The sequence below is a fragment of the Bombus bifarius genome, unplaced genomic scaffold (genome assembly GCF_011952205.1).
Source record: "Bombus bifarius isolate JDL3187 unplaced genomic scaffold, Bbif_JDL3187 scf7180000008014, whole genome shotgun sequence".
NCBI lineage: Eukaryota > Metazoa > Arthropoda > Insecta > Hymenoptera > Apidae > Bombus > Bombus bifarius.
The window spans coordinates 586,841-601,431 of record NW_022884390.1 but is presented as its reverse complement, the minus strand read 5'-3'; the positions used below and the strand labels follow the sequence as shown (position 1 = coordinate 601,431).

General features: G+C 30.8%; 4 protein-coding genes across 6 annotated transcripts in view; 3 read left to right on the top strand and 1 right to left on the bottom strand.

Moving 5' to 3' along the window:
• Positions 1 to 3,573, top strand: part of LOC117206973 — a 31,470-nt gene extending 27,897 nt beyond the window's left edge. The window contains exons 6-9 of the mRNA XM_033446728.1: positions 474 to 852; positions 1,210 to 1,366; positions 1,478 to 2,051; positions 2,268 to 3,573. Coding sequence (XP_033302619.1) covers positions 474 to 852; positions 1,210 to 1,366; positions 1,478 to 2,051; positions 2,268 to 3,401 — 2,244 coding nt within the window. The 3' untranslated portion in view covers positions 3,402 to 3,573. The remainder of the gene's footprint in view (positions 1 to 473; positions 853 to 1,209; positions 1,367 to 1,477; positions 2,052 to 2,267) is intronic.
• Positions 3,574 to 5,691: 2,118 nt separating this feature from the next.
• On the bottom strand, positions 5,692 to 8,844 carry LOC117206974 (tetraspanin-2A). 2 transcript variants are annotated; one of them, XM_033446730.1, is made up of 6 exons: positions 8,607 to 8,844; positions 7,545 to 7,742; positions 7,145 to 7,321; positions 6,466 to 6,651; positions 6,267 to 6,368; positions 5,692 to 6,170 (listed from the first exon to the last, which is right to left on the bottom strand). In XM_033446730.1, exons 1-5 carry the CDS (start codon positions 8,691 to 8,693, stop codon positions 6,291 to 6,293), a joined length of 726 nt encoding a protein of 241 aa, XP_033302621.1. In that variant the 5' UTR covers positions 8,694 to 8,844; the 3' UTR covers positions 5,692 to 6,170; positions 6,267 to 6,290. The 2 variants fall into 2 exon arrangements, with proteins under 2 accessions (XP_033302621.1, XP_033302620.1); XM_033446729.1 differs by having other exon boundaries at positions 5,692 to 6,368; positions 8,607 to 8,843.
• A 1,554-nt stretch (positions 8,845 to 10,398) lies between these two features.
• LOC117206955 (calumenin) lies at positions 10,399 to 12,323 on the top strand. 2 transcript variants are annotated; one of them, XM_033446695.1, is made up of 5 exons: positions 10,402 to 10,457; positions 10,556 to 10,663; positions 10,958 to 11,525; positions 11,663 to 11,778; positions 11,859 to 12,323. In XM_033446695.1, the coding sequence occupies exons 2-5, from the start codon at positions 10,562 to 10,564 to the stop codon at positions 12,045 to 12,047; spliced, it is 975 nt and encodes a 324-aa protein (XP_033302586.1). In that variant the 5' UTR covers positions 10,402 to 10,457; positions 10,556 to 10,561; the 3' UTR covers positions 12,048 to 12,323. The 2 variants fall into 2 exon arrangements, with proteins under 2 accessions (XP_033302587.1, XP_033302586.1); XM_033446696.1 differs by having other exon boundaries at positions 10,399 to 10,663; positions 10,947 to 11,525.
• Positions 12,324 to 12,408: 85 nt separating this feature from the next.
• Positions 12,409 to 14,530, top strand: LOC117206956. The gene is made up of 5 exons (XM_033446697.1): positions 12,409 to 12,592; positions 12,661 to 12,777; positions 12,954 to 13,067; positions 13,142 to 13,221; positions 13,627 to 14,530. Exons 1-5 carry the CDS (start codon positions 12,535 to 12,537, stop codon positions 13,771 to 13,773), a joined length of 516 nt encoding a protein of 171 aa, XP_033302588.1. The 5' UTR covers positions 12,409 to 12,534; the 3' UTR covers positions 13,774 to 14,530.
• Positions 14,531 to 14,591: the final 61 nt, after the last annotated feature.

The following is a 14,591-nucleotide window of genomic DNA, read 5'->3' as shown; positions in this document are numbered from 1 at the left end:
TTATATTTCCTTTAGATATATGTATCTCTATTCATCTTTAGATTTATTATCACGCAGAAATCGGCCATGAACCGCGTGAAAGTTGAATCCCATCGTCAGATCGCATGATAAACGATTTCACCGTTGTAGCTCATCGATTTGAGGCTTATGCTTAAAGTTCACTCGAATAAAAATCTGAATGTCTAACGCGTAAGAATGGCGAAAGAATGTTCATAGTTTAATTATTGTCTCCAATTTGAAACTAACTTTCTTTCTAGACCATTTGCTCGTAATATTCGTAGAAATAATCAAGTATCGACAATTTCGTTTTTGTAAAATACACAAAAAAGTGCAGTAGCAAGATCTGCTCGAAACCCAAGTAAATTTTTTGAAAACCAATTCTGCTGGCAATTTAAATTACAAGATCAATATTCCTTTAATGAACTGCTCAGATCGCCTCAAAATTAAAATAATGTTTGTTTTGATTTTCACAGTTAATTAATCTGAGACCCTCTTCGAAACCCCATGGAAAACCTAGACCTACTGGTCGACGAGAGAAAGAGAATCCAACTGGTCTAGTTACGAAGCTCGGTGGCACTATTGTTAAAGATGGATTGACCACTGTTCACGAAACTAGCGTGATTGGTACTTACATAAACGGGAAATACGCTCAGGTGCTTCAAAGCTCGTCGAGAATTCTCTCCGGAGCTCCGCCAGTTCCTGAAGGGAAAATTCGCCCCTCTAGTACACATAGAATATTAAAAACTATTGGACCGCAGCAAGGAAAGCTAAAACCACAACTTGAACCTACACCAACGACGCAGCAAGAAGAATCATCGCTACCCTTGGAAGTTTTGTTTAGTTCCCCAGCTGGTAAAATGTTCTCAGTATTATATTATGTTCGTTGTTCTTAGGATATTTCCATAAAGACGTTTAAGTACCTTTTTTTAATAGATTATTAGCAATTTAGTTGAAGTTACAACTTGAATTTTATACCGTTAGAAAAAATTCGTTCGTTTTAAAAATTTTAGCAGTTGTAATATTTAATTAAGATGTTCTAATCTCAAGAAATTGATATTCAAATATTTCAAAAAAGTAATTGAGCTTAATGACATTGATACGATAATATTCATCTAAGTAAGATATTATTTGGAATAATAATAAAATACATTTATCAAGCCTGACGCATAAATGGATAAATACCACATAATCTTAGTTTCACGTTGTTAGGTTCCACAGTAAGGAGCACACGGAAAAACTCAGGCCCAAATTTATCACGACCGAAGTTCCGCAACAAAATTAACGATGATTACGATGGCAGTGGTGAGGTGCAACAAACGAAGCCGGGTAAAAATCGAAGCAGTACCACCTCAAGACCAAGTTATAAGTTAGTATCCTAATATTGTCATATTTTCATGTGGCCTTTATATAGCAACATAATTTTACTGATAGATAGTATAATTTAAAAAATTTACTTTTAATACTCTTATTTTATCAGAAATCGAAGCCCTCCAACAACAACCACAGAACCATCTGTTACTCGTCGCCGCAGCAGCTTTCGACCAAGTAATCAACCAAATTTGCCTTCGAAACAGAACAATAAGAATAAAAACGAACAACAACCGGTTAGCCCTAATCCTGTGCCGAAGTTGAAGCTACCAAGAACACAAGGGCGTTGGTCTTACAAGACGACTCCTAAACCAAGAATCGCTATCCGAAAACAAATCGATGTCGAGGACGAACAACGTTCGATATCAGAAACCAGCACAACTGAGAATCCGGTAAACGTCGACGACAGCAAAACTACCGCATCTTCCGTTTCCACGTCTACGGCGGCGGCTGCTGTTGGGGCAGGTCAACAGGTCAATGCTCAGAGAAAAATTCAAGAAGCGGTAAACGATGAAGAATTGGATCCGAGCGAAAGCGAGGATGTTGCCAGTGTCAGCGTTCAGGATCAACATCCTGAACAAATTTTACCGATCGAAACGGTCAACGTTGAAATTTCCACAGCTGCTGATATGAGTAACGTGTACTTCGAAATTGCTACTATTAAGTCACCATACACTTTCCAGGTAAGAAATTGTTTTCATATATTTTTCTAGAAATGTTTCAATTCTGACAGTACTTTGTAAATTTGATGAATTATATTTAATTCTATTCTATTACAATTCCAGTTGCAAATGAAATAATTGTTCAGTTTTATGAACTAAAAGAATACTCGATAGTCATTGCACAAATTTGCCTTTTGAAATATTTTGATAAGATATTTATTTCGTTCGATAAAACAGGTTGGAACATTGAGAAATACTCGCTACGTGACAGTAACTTCAACGCTGAAGAAATCATTTTCAACGATAGATCCATCCAGCACGGTATCACCATCAGAGCCGCTAACCGAGAATCTCCTAGCAAATACTGCAGCAGCGTATGAGACGACCTTGCCATTAGATTCAGCCGTGGCGACTCTGCCAGCTATATCTTTAGAATCTGGCCAAGCGACTCCACCTTTGGAGACTTTGACCGAGACCTTCTCTACTACGCAAACTCTACTCAAAACCCATCTACTTCCTGTAATACACGGTGGTAACACAACCAAACTGACGCTCGTGCAAACGTACAATATCGCACGTGTGGTTACTGCTATAAAGACTTTGCCACCAATGGATATATATCAGTTTATTCCCAGCAAAGCGTTGAATGAGTTTAACTCGAAGCTGGATGAAGCAGGTAGCGAACTTCATCTAGAGTTAGATGTCGGTGACGAAGACAGAGATGACGATGATATTCCCAAAAGGGTAGTGGCTCCAAACAGTGACATGGATTCTGATCTAGAACCTTTCAAATCAATTTCATCTTCGAAAGCAAAATCAGAAACTCCGAGCACTTCCATCGAACCGCACTTGACTCCCGATCAACTGGCTCTGTTGAAATATTTCGGTCAACAGCAGCCACAAGTGATCACCACTTCACGACCGATCGTCGTTCTCGACACGCTTTACGAGTCCCACGTGATCCCGGTAGTGAACAACGGCAATACGATTTATTCGACGTTATCCAGGCCAGTTGGCACTGTGCCACGAACATCTTATGAATACGGAACGTCCACTATTGCACCGGTTCTGCCACCGCAATTACCACCGCAACTGCCACCACAATTGCCGCTATTTCCACAGCAACCCCAGTTCACGGTGACAAGCGCTCCTCTGGTCACGCAAACGTTCGCGACGGTGTCCGATTCGAAAATTCTGAAGCTGACATTTGGAGCGAAAACGGCGTACACCACGTTGTTCTCGAGCAGGGTAGTGCCAACCGAGATTACCACTTACGTTACGAGCACCATACCCCTACAACCGACAGTCCCAGCCTTCCCAGGTTATTATCCTCCGCCTGTTGGCTACCCGCCTTTCCCATTTGTAGGATAAAGCCTCAGCAACCCGCGCTAAGCGTGCAGGGATACGAGTTGCTCTAAACATATGGAGAACTGAAGAATGTCATTTTCCAAGAAATATAATTTCTGAGAGACGAACAAAACCCATTTGCATCGGATCAATACTAGAGATTGATGATGATCCTAATGGTAGATTCGATAGGTATGGCTCAAAAACATACAAATCAGTGAGAAATGATAATTATCGAAGAGTAAGAGAAAGGATAAGGAGAATGTCATTGAACTTTATTGAGAAAAAATCGGTTTTCGATACTCTAGTCCATTGATAACAGAAGAAAGTTCGATGAATTTGACTGTATTGTTCAGAACATGATTTATTTTCTAATTAAAACTTAGGAAAGAAAATGAACAAATCTTGCAGTTCCAGTTGCCAATAAAATATGTTAGAGATAAACTGTAAATTAAACTGTCATTAAACAATGGATGTTCCCTGTTTTCTTATCTTACTTTTCAATGATCAAATTTCAGTTTGGAATGTACAATTGAATCGATCGGTTCCAATGTGTCCTTTTTCCGTCCAGACATTTCGTACCTTAGCATAATCTTAATTAAGGTATTTAAAGTCTAGAACTTAGTATTAGTATGTAAGATACAAGCTGTTGCTCTGTAACTTTCGAAGAATAGAGAGCAAATGATATCATGGAATATAAAGCGAAAAGTACGTAAATACGTGACCGTTGCATTTCTCGTCTTTAATTGGCACGCAACTAACACGCGTTCCTCATTCTGATATGGAATGCGTTAATACTCGCATTTTGTTCATGCATTATGATGTGACATGCCGTCTATAATAAAACGTTCGTGGAATTTGGAATTTTTCGAATGTTCGATGAACTTGAAATTAATTATAAAAATAGAACACAGGAAACAGCATATCATTTTTATATTACGATCCTGTTGCACAATAATTTATTAATTAATAATATTAGTAACTTAAATTAGTGAGTTACAAATTGTAAATTATATATAGATCTGATAAAAATATAACGATGAAATTGTTTTACTGAAATATTCCTTAATGGAATTGTAATATTATAAAGACTGATTAATTTTAAAGGAAAATTAATTTTAAAGTAGGTGCTAAATGTACATCACTCTACAGATACGTACAAGAAGTGTGAAAAGGTATCACACATATTTTCTCACCAGATTGATTGAACGTTTAGCATTTGGCATATCACATTATAACACATGAGCAATTGAATCAAACAAAAAGAGATAGAACAAATACTCCAAATTTTTCGGTACACGATTAAAAAAATTCCAATATTTGTTTTGATGTTGCTCATTATAAACTAAATGTTTAATTTAATAAGTGAAAAGCGAACATTATTGAGATATTTATTTAAAGATGTTTAGAACAGTATTTTTGCCATGTTTTAATTTGGAACAAAAAGCTAATTTTTACTTATGACGTTAATGTGCTCTTTTATAGTACTTTGCACTTGTTTGTTTAACTGATATAGTAAATCAGGAACAAATTAATTAAAATACATGATATTCCACAGCTGTTTCCTGAAGAATTTTTTGTACATTCAGCATTTGTCATTAAAAATAATAAACTTACATTTTGTATAGTGATTTAGTCGTGCATACGTAATGTGCAACATCGGAAACGAATAAATAGTTTAGAAAGAATCTTTTACATTTCTGTTTACTTGATAAATAGAAATTGATTGAAATAGAAATCAATTGGTTGATAAAAAAGACATTGTATATAAATTAATAATTATAGTGACTATTATATTGGTATTGTATGTATATTAGAAATTTTGTAAATAAAGTATATGAAAACAATAAGAGTCCTTCATTTTATTACATAAAAATAAAACATATACTTAAAAGAATATGATAGTTAATAGAATGGTTTTTAATTATTTTATTTTATTGCAATTAATCAAGTGTATAAGTCGCTCGAAATTTGTATAAATATTAATTATTTATATCGTCTACTATTTAGAACTAAAATCTAAATTAAACATCGTTTAAGATATGACCATTGTATAAAATGTTTAAACAATTTCAATACAGAAATAGTTTAGTTAGAGACATTACAAAATTGAATATGAACATCAAATGTATATCAAATATGTTGATTCAACCAGAATAAATTAAATTTTTCATTTAGATTATTTTACTATCATCGAAAGAAAAATATATATTAAGAACAAAATTATGCCTTTAAATTAAATCTGCTCGCATGATATCATTGATTTAATATTCTGATAAAGCAACGTGAACCATTTAAAAATATAAAACGTATGAAGAGATTACGTAATGAAGTTTAATTCTAAACTTAGAACAAGCACGTGTACCTAATTTTCTTTTGCTCTAAATAGCACTACAAAGATTTCTTTTAGCTAAGAATACATTCAGTATATACATACCGAGCATGTATTCTACTTCATCGAAAAATGCTATAGCGAGTAATTATTATAAGTAAAAATTAAAAAAAGATGAATTTAAGAAGAATATTCTATATTCTTCATATATTTCTTCGACACATTGTCTAAATCGTTGATCTTAAATCTGTTTCTCTTCGTTTCAGTCCATTTTTTCATAGATATGAATTCACAAAGTGAATATTATATTGTCATTGATTGCCGTTAGTAGACTGCGAATGTTTATGCCAATTCATATTTGCATCAAAACGATCAAAAATACGAAACCTCATTTGTTTCATCTCCTAAATATTTGTGGTTTACTTTGGATATTTTATATACTTCCTCGCGTTACAAGTATTCTGCAAATGTTTGTACTTTTAAATTTTCCACAAATATATCTAAACATCTGCAGTCCAGTCATTAATGTTGTCTAATAACGATTATTATTAACGTACGTTATTGTACTAAATCAATACAAATCAATGTTTGAATGTAACGGATTGTTCTTCCTTTTTAATAGCTCGGATCAGCGCTAGACTTAGGGCAGCTATTATTATCTGCAAATTTTAATTTACGAGATATAATAACTTTCAAATATTTATGAAATAATCTACTTCTAATATTCATCTCTTTATTGATATAAAATATACTTACGTGGAGCATACACAGACCCAATGATAAACCAGCTAGCCAACCCGATCTACCCTCCAAAAACCATGAAATTTCTTCGACACATCCGTAGAAGAAGGCGTTTCCAGTAACCGTGTTCCTACATTCCGTGGGTAATGGTTTCCTCAAGGTTATATAATCCATCGGGCCATCGGCACCACAGCAACCGATCTATTTTAAAATTACTCGATTAATCTTGCACTGGTTATTTAGAACGAATTATTAAAAGTATCTCTTAACAGATATGTTAATCCCTTAACGCACAGATCTTTCTTCGGTTTGTCGATGAAAATGATTCTTACAATAAAAAACAAACTTAGAATGCAAATGAATGAACAACATGTTTTTTATAGAAATCTTGAATCTGCAAAGATAATTTTAATTATTTACGTGTCACAGGAATTAAGCGCATTAAGCGATTAAATTACATATACTTTACATATACTTCGTATAAAATATAACATATCGTCTTATTCGTTTGTCCCACATTGATTATATCAACGTGAAATAAAAAGTCATAACGAGATTACATTGACTTCTCTACAACGGAGATTATTACTTACTAATCTGCTAAATAATCCCGAAAATATTTCCACTTCTAATTAATTGTATAATGTGTACATCTGTTAACACCGTAATAAAATAATAAAACATATTATCTTACACTCTCTTGAATTAATTGTAGAATGTACGTCGATCTTTGATCGTGGTAATTGTTGATGAGTGAGGTCATGGATCGTCGTATAAGCGGCTGAATATTACTGTCGTAGGTGGAATAATCGAGGAGAACTGCTGTCCCTGCCAGGCCAAGAACGTAGGAAAGTAATTGCAATCCTACATACTTGAAAAATCAATACAACGATTGCTTAGGATTGGCATATTTTTGTAAGCAATAAATACTCTAATTAATACAAAGTGATCTTAACTTTATAGAGAACTTAATTCGTTGAATACAAATACATATTCTTAACTTGATATATCTTGCCTAATTTAAAACGAGTTGGTTATTACGATATATACAATGATAATATAGTCAATATAGTCATAATGTATCTATGTCTTACAACGTAGAGACCAAGGATATGTTCCATAAGAGCGACTCCACAGCCAATGAACGTAATAATTACGATAAATATCGAAGCCGTAAGTAGGATGTAAATGCCGATGTAGAATTCATATATTTCAAGGAACGCAACCCACTCCTGGAAATCTGGATCCATCCTTAGCCACATGCATAATCCAAACATTGAGCTTCCAAGTAGCTAAGATACATATAACATTTAAAAAATCATTTCAATCAATTATTTTAAATAAATTTTCTCATTTTTCTTCTGTAATTTTCGTTTAAGTCAATTGTCGTGTATAACTATCGATCGATTATACCTTAGATAGACTTTTAATCTTTATTTAATAGATCTTATATTTTAATTTAAAAAACAAATAATTTAGTGAAAAGAATAGAAAAAAATCATTACAGTGAAAGAAATTTTATGGGGAAAAGAAAGGATAATGCATGTGAGTATACATATGTAAGTATATATGTAAGTATATATATATATATATATACACTTTATCGAATAGTTTCGTTTCTAACATTTAGTTCTTAAGCCGTTACAGTTTCGTATTCGTCACGCCGATAAACACAGATATGATAGTTACGCCGCGTCGTGAGCTGACTCATATTGATTCAAATGGAACGAGGATGTGCCTATGTTGTAACAAGAAGCATTTCAAATTAAATTGCCTGTGCAAAAGCGTTTACGTTAGGTATATAGTGTATTATAGTATATAATCAATCGTTAAAAACCGTTTGCATGAAAAAATTACTTCCTGCAAAACAGTTGCATGTAATGAATTGATTATTGATAACAATGTAAAAAGAAAGAAAATAAGAAAGAACGTATATGTATACGTAGATAATAAAATTGTCAGAAAGGGATTAAAAAATGATGTTTTCCACGATATTATTCTACTAAAAATCGCATAATCTTGTCATTCATTGACTCGTTTAATGATAATGAATGCCATTTAATGTAAATTTTTACATGAATGAGTCGATAAAAAAGTGTTTGATAAATTTGTTATCAGTTAAATGTAACCATATTTGATTCTATTTTTACGCTTACCCATATGATGGCATTCAAGCAGAAAATGGTAAATTTTATACACTGAATTCGTTGCTCTAATTGAGGCCCGGAAGTTTTGCCAACCATTGTTTTAGAGCTAGTTTTTACACTTGTGTATTCCAAACAAATTTTGCAACAAAAAACACGTTTGGACGCGGATTTCTTCCGCAAAAATCACTTTTTGAATTAATATCAAAACGTGGACAACGTGGTAACTACGGATGAATACGACAGTGTACACCTGATTCTTCCAGCTAGTATTCTCTTTATCACCGACAAATATAAGATAACTGGATAAGCGTGCCCTAGATAAGAGAATCGTTGCAAGTGACTCATTCATTATAGAAAATGATCACTAAAGCAACCAGCTTTGAAAAAGGGATGAGCATCTTTTGTTGTTGTTTTCCTTTTGCGTCATATTGCTCATATACGTACTGTTGGAAAATGAATTTAAGGATGAATGAAACAGAGAAATAATGATAGATTATAACAAAAGCTTTAATTGTTATATTATATATATTACATATGTAGAATCTCGTTTATAATTGTATACAGTTTTGTAATTGATTTCGAGTATGTATAATATATAATGTATTCAGATAAAAGTTTTAAGCTACAACTTATAGAAGCTTCACAGGAAATATCGTAACAGATGTTGGATCTAAAATTAGATGTACGGTTCTAGTTGTATATGTATACACTCAACGAACGCGTAGTTTTCTTAGCTACATATATGAGCAAGAATGGATGAATTAACTCTGATAATTAATTACGCACATGCTGTGTAGTTAAAAACCAAGCAGTTAAACCCATAGCTTTTAATTAAACAATTAGTATTGCAGCAATAAACGTACACGCATATTACCTGTTTAAAATATATCTACTAATATCAAATATAATTATATATATTATTTAGACATATATGTACCACTTTTCATATCATCATTATTTTATTATTATTATCATTATGAAATGTGTCGAGATATATAACTCAACTATGTTTACTACTTAACCAACTTATGTTTTATTAACTTATAATTGATGTTATTTACATATTCTTAAAACTATTTTATAGCATCTACTTATTTCTTATTTTATTTAATTCTTATTACTTATCATAATAATGATTTCGTTTTGAGTTTATCCTATGTTTTCTCTTTTTTGTTACTACTCGAGATGGGAAGCTCTTATCTCCATACCATTTTTTATGAAATTTGCTCCTATAACTGTTTTCTTTAAATTCTAAATCATCCGCAATTATAAAAGTTAATCGTCTTGACTCTCATGACTCCTAATCCAGTACCGGCACAATTTTTCAAAAGCATGATCGTTATTACTTATTACTTAATTAAAACATTAATTTAGATTACATCGACAATTATAATTAATATTTACATTATTTATGATTTTTACAATGTGTACATTAATATTTATTAAACAAAAATGAAATTCTATAATAATCTGTTAATATTTGTAGAATATTTCTATTAAATGTCTTGTATATTTAAATATTAATACAAAAATAGAGGGTAAATTCATTTAAAAAATTAATGTAATATTAATTCCTAAATTGTTTTAATATAGTATGTTATTTTGATTAAATAAAATTGTATCTTTTACATTTATCGATAATCACGTGAACCAATCATACGCGGATTAATACGATAGCTATTTAGCTAATAAACACCCTACTAGTGTACACAATTACTCGCATGATTATGATACTTTGCGATATAGAGCAAAGGCATTGCAGCATCAGCATCAGAAATGGTTTGTAAAACGAATATATAGCTGAGAAGTGGGGATATAGCATCAAGCAAGACATTAAGCTTTGCTGATGTGGAAGTTTCAGTAAGCTGAACTGAACTAAAACTAAAATAGAAGCTATCATTACTTTTAATTTTAACGTTTAAAGTCCTAATAATTTCGTTCATTTACTCGTGTTTAAGTGAGCTATGCAAGAATTCATGCTTCTTCAAATTTTGATTGGTTTTTCTGTTTTGACGACGGCAATTCCGAAGCCGGATGATGAACATAAATCGCGAGTTATCAATAAGGTTTGTTTGTCATTTGCAAATATATACATAAATCAAACTGTTTAGATATGTATGCAATAAAAACCTTTCATTTTCAGTTGCTTTATAGTAAAAATAATTTCTTACATAAACAAATAAACAAATCTTCAACGCATAACCTCGAGGAATACATTTAAATATTCTTTTCACACTGTTCTCCTTTCTTTGAGATAAAATTTTTTTAAATAAATAATATATATGCATATTTTCACTCTAGATAATATAAATTTATTTATATATTTTTAATTTACGCTTCTCTAATAAGATCTATTTCAGGAACCAAGTAACGAAGAACACTATGTCAATTCTCAACATAATCCTGCTTATGACCACGAGGCTTTCCTAGGTGAAGAAGCAAAAACTTTTGATCAGCTTACTCCTGAAGAAAGTACAAGAAGGTTAGGAATAATAGTTGATAAAATAGATAAAGATAAAGATGGTTATGTTACTGGAGAAGAACTTAAAGACTGGATATTATATACTCAACAACGCTACATACGAGATGATGTTGAACATCAATGGAAATCTCATAACCCTGAACAAAAAGAGAAACTTCCATGGACAGAATATTTAGCAATGGTTTATGGAGATATGGATGAACACGAATTAGAAAATCATGAAAAATCTAAAGATAATACTTTTTCATATGTTGCTTTGCTTAAGAAAGATCGTAGACGTTGGGCAGCTGCAGACCTAGATGGTGATGATGCTCTTACGAAAGAAGAATTTCTTGCTTTCCTTCATGCAGAAGAGGCAGATCATATGAAAGATATTGTAGTGATAGAAACTATGGAAGATGTTGACAAAGATGGAGATGGGAAAGTATCTCTTTCAGAATATATCGGTATATATTCCACTTCCTTTTGCATTTAATTTGTGCAAATATTTGGTGAAAATTGTTTAAAATCAATGTTTCTTATAAAACAAAATCTTTTATTATTATATCTTTTACGAAACAGTGAAGTATACCTTTTCCTGTAGGTGATATGTATGATGGTGCAGAAGGTGAAGAAGAACCAGAATGGGTAAAAAATGAAAAAGAACAATTTTCTATGTATCGGGATAAAGATGGCGATGGTTTTCTAAACTTTGAAGAGGTGACACATTGACACATTTATATAAAATATATGACTATATCAAAATAATAAATTTCAACTAAACAAATATTTCAATTTAGGTCAAAACATGGATTATCCCGGCTGACTTTGATCATGCAGAAGCAGAATCTCGGCATCTCATATTTGAAGCAGATACAGATGCAGACCAAAAACTTACTAAAGATGAAATATTGGAAAAATATGATATTTTTGTTGGTTCTCAAGCAACTGATTTTGGTGAGGCATTGGCCAGACATGACGAATTTTAATAAAATTTCGTATATCATTTTTAAATAATTATACCTTTATAAACGAACAAAAAGCATAATTGTGTGAACATCAAGGACAAACTGTATGAAACATTTACTAAAGATACTTTACCTTTATTAGTAGGCTAAGAATTTTTCTATAATGGCTGATTTTTACTTACTCTCATAACATTGTTAACTAAAAATCATTACATCCTTCAAAAGTGTAAATATGTATTAATCATTGTAATAAATTACAAATATTTACTTAATAAAGTATACTTTGTACATTGTATATATCTAATGGCGGTTGTAATTATCTCTTTATTCTTTATATGTAAATAAATAAACTTGTGATTTTTACATCAAGTTTAATATGAGACTCTACAATGGATGCAATATCTGATATGTGATTAGTCACTATGATAACAACTATTTTTATCAGATAAGCTTTATAAAGGTGGTCAGTAGAATAAAAAGTTCAGAGTAAATCAGTGAATAGATCAAAATGATGAAAATTAAGTTATATGTATTTTTAATTATCTGTGGAAGTTTTTTATTATCAGGTAATTATATTTGACATGTTAAAATTTAAAAAGAAGTAATAAGATTACATTTACCATTTACTTTCTAGTTAAAGCAGATGATAAATCATATTGTTTTAATCTCACTTGGGTAGAACCTGCATTAAGAAGCACTAATTGTTCTAAAATCAAAAATGCTCCCTGTATTGATCCTATACTTTATTCAGGTAAACAATGTCTTCTTTAAAATTATTTCTACACAATAATGGTACTATTTGTATATTTTTAATTATATTTATGCAGAAGAATTATAGTAATATTTATTTTAATTATTATATTTTTATTTATAATATATTATTTTTAATCAGTAATTACAAAGTCGTAATTGCTGCTTATATTTTAGAAAAAGCACCAAATGCATCTGAATATGAAGAATTTTGGGAATCAATGGAACACGTATGTTCTGTTGCATCTGGCAATGTTTGTATAAAATATACTTTTACTTATAATAATGAGAGTAAGTATATTACATTATAACAGCTCATATTAAAAAATATAAAATGGATACCATAAAATTAAAAATGATTGCAGTTGTTAATACATCATCATTTTGTGGAAAAGTAATAGAAGATGACGTAATACCTATCACATCAGGATGCTATAAAGAAAGCGTAAGTGTAATTTTAAGTTCATTATTTTATATTTTAGAAATAATACAATATGTAATAATCTTTATTTAACTTATTTATATGTTGTTTACATAAAAGGGTATTCCTCAAGAATTATTTAATATTTTGAAAAATCTTATCAATAGAGAGGTTTGTAACAATAGAAGGGCAGTTCAAAAGTGCAAAATATTATTATTTTAAATATTAATTGATATAGAAGTTGTAATGAATTTGTAACATATTTAAAAAACTACTTGAATTTTAATTGATTTTTGGTTACTGAAAGCTAAAGTTGCTTCCTTATTACATCTCTTTCAATTTTTACATTCATTGCTGGATTTTATATATTACTAATTTCTGTTTTTAAAAATACATTCTTGTAAATCTATATCATCAATATTTTTGCAGATTGAAGGTTACGTATTAGAAATATGTGCTTGCCAATCTAGAAGGGGGAACATACCTTGTAATTCATCGGTGAACGTGAACTATGCTGTTATTTTTATGATTACAGTATTATCATTTACATTTTGGATTTCATATATTTGTTATTAATATATATTTTACATTATACATAACGTGTATTTGATATGTCATTGTTATTGTTATTGATATAATTTACATGATATAGATGATTTAAATGATATACATATACATATATATATATATATGTATATCATCTACATTTACTGTACATAATGTAGTAATATATTACATAGTATTATAATGTTCATATTACTGTATTATTTTTAATATATTGTGATTTAGATATTTATGAGCAGCAAACCAAAGATGTGAATAAAATATACAATTTTTAATTTATCAACAAATGTCTAAATCTTTTTGTAAAAAATAACTTTGCTGTAAAAGAATCAACAGAACTGTATTCTACAAAACTTATCTCCAGCATGTAAAGTATTCTGTATAGACTAACGATAGTGAAGAAATTTATTGCAACTATAAAATTCGGTATCCCGAACTTGGACTGATATGCAATTCTGCTGCTAATTTTCATGTTTTGCTAATTTTGTACAACTGGCTTTGTATAACTTTTCTTTCCTTACTCCAATAAACCATACTTTATTAAATTGTTTTGTATTTTTCTAGAATATATTCACAGCGATACATTTCTGTTACAACATTTGAATTATAATCGCACTAGATGAAAACGATAAACATATCCACTTTCTCGTTACTTGTAAAACTTATTGCGACGCAATTGTACGTTGATGTGATTTGATATAATTCTAGATACTGTAATGATTAATGATTCAACGAAATGTACGGAAGTATGAATATCAAGCAACATAAACAGCATTTGTCTCACTTGTCTGTCAGTATCATAACCACTTTGTCAATGCTGTGAGTAGCAC

Bases quoted from the DNA above. Each gene is read 5' to 3' on its own strand.
- LOC117206956 (XM_033446697.1), top strand. From the start codon at position 12,535: ATGATGAAAATTAAGTTATATGTATTTTTAATTATCTGTGGAAGTTTT. The intron at 12,593-12,660 runs GTAATTATATTT...TTTACTTTCTAG, and splicing joins TGGAAGTTTTTTATTATCAG to TTAAAGCAGATGATAAATCA. The intron at 12,778-12,953 runs GTAAACAATGTC...CTTATATTTTAG, and splicing joins TGATCCTATACTTTATTCAG to AAAAAGCACCAAATGCATCT.
- LOC117206974 (XM_033446730.1), bottom strand. From the start codon at position 8,693: ATGGTTGGCAAAACTTCCGGGCCTCAATTAGAGCAACGAATTCAGTGT. The intron at 7,743-8,606 runs GTAAGCGTAAAA...TATGTATCTTAG, and splicing joins GCTTGAATGCCATCATATGG to CTACTTGGAAGCTCAATGTT. The intron at 7,322-7,544 runs GTAAGACATAGA...TGATTTTTCAAG, and splicing joins ATATCCTTGGTCTCTACGTT to TATGTAGGATTGCAATTACT.
- LOC117206955 (XM_033446695.1), top strand. From the start codon at position 10,562: ATGCAAGAATTCATGCTTCTTCAAATTTTGATTGGTTTTTCTGTTTTG. The intron at 11,526-11,662 runs GTATATATTCCA...CTTTTCCTGTAG, and splicing joins ATCTCTTTCAGAATATATCG to GTGATATGTATGATGGTGCA. The intron at 11,779-11,858 runs GTGACACATTGA...ATTTCAATTTAG, and splicing joins GTTTTCTAAACTTTGAAGAG to GTCAAAACATGGATTATCCC.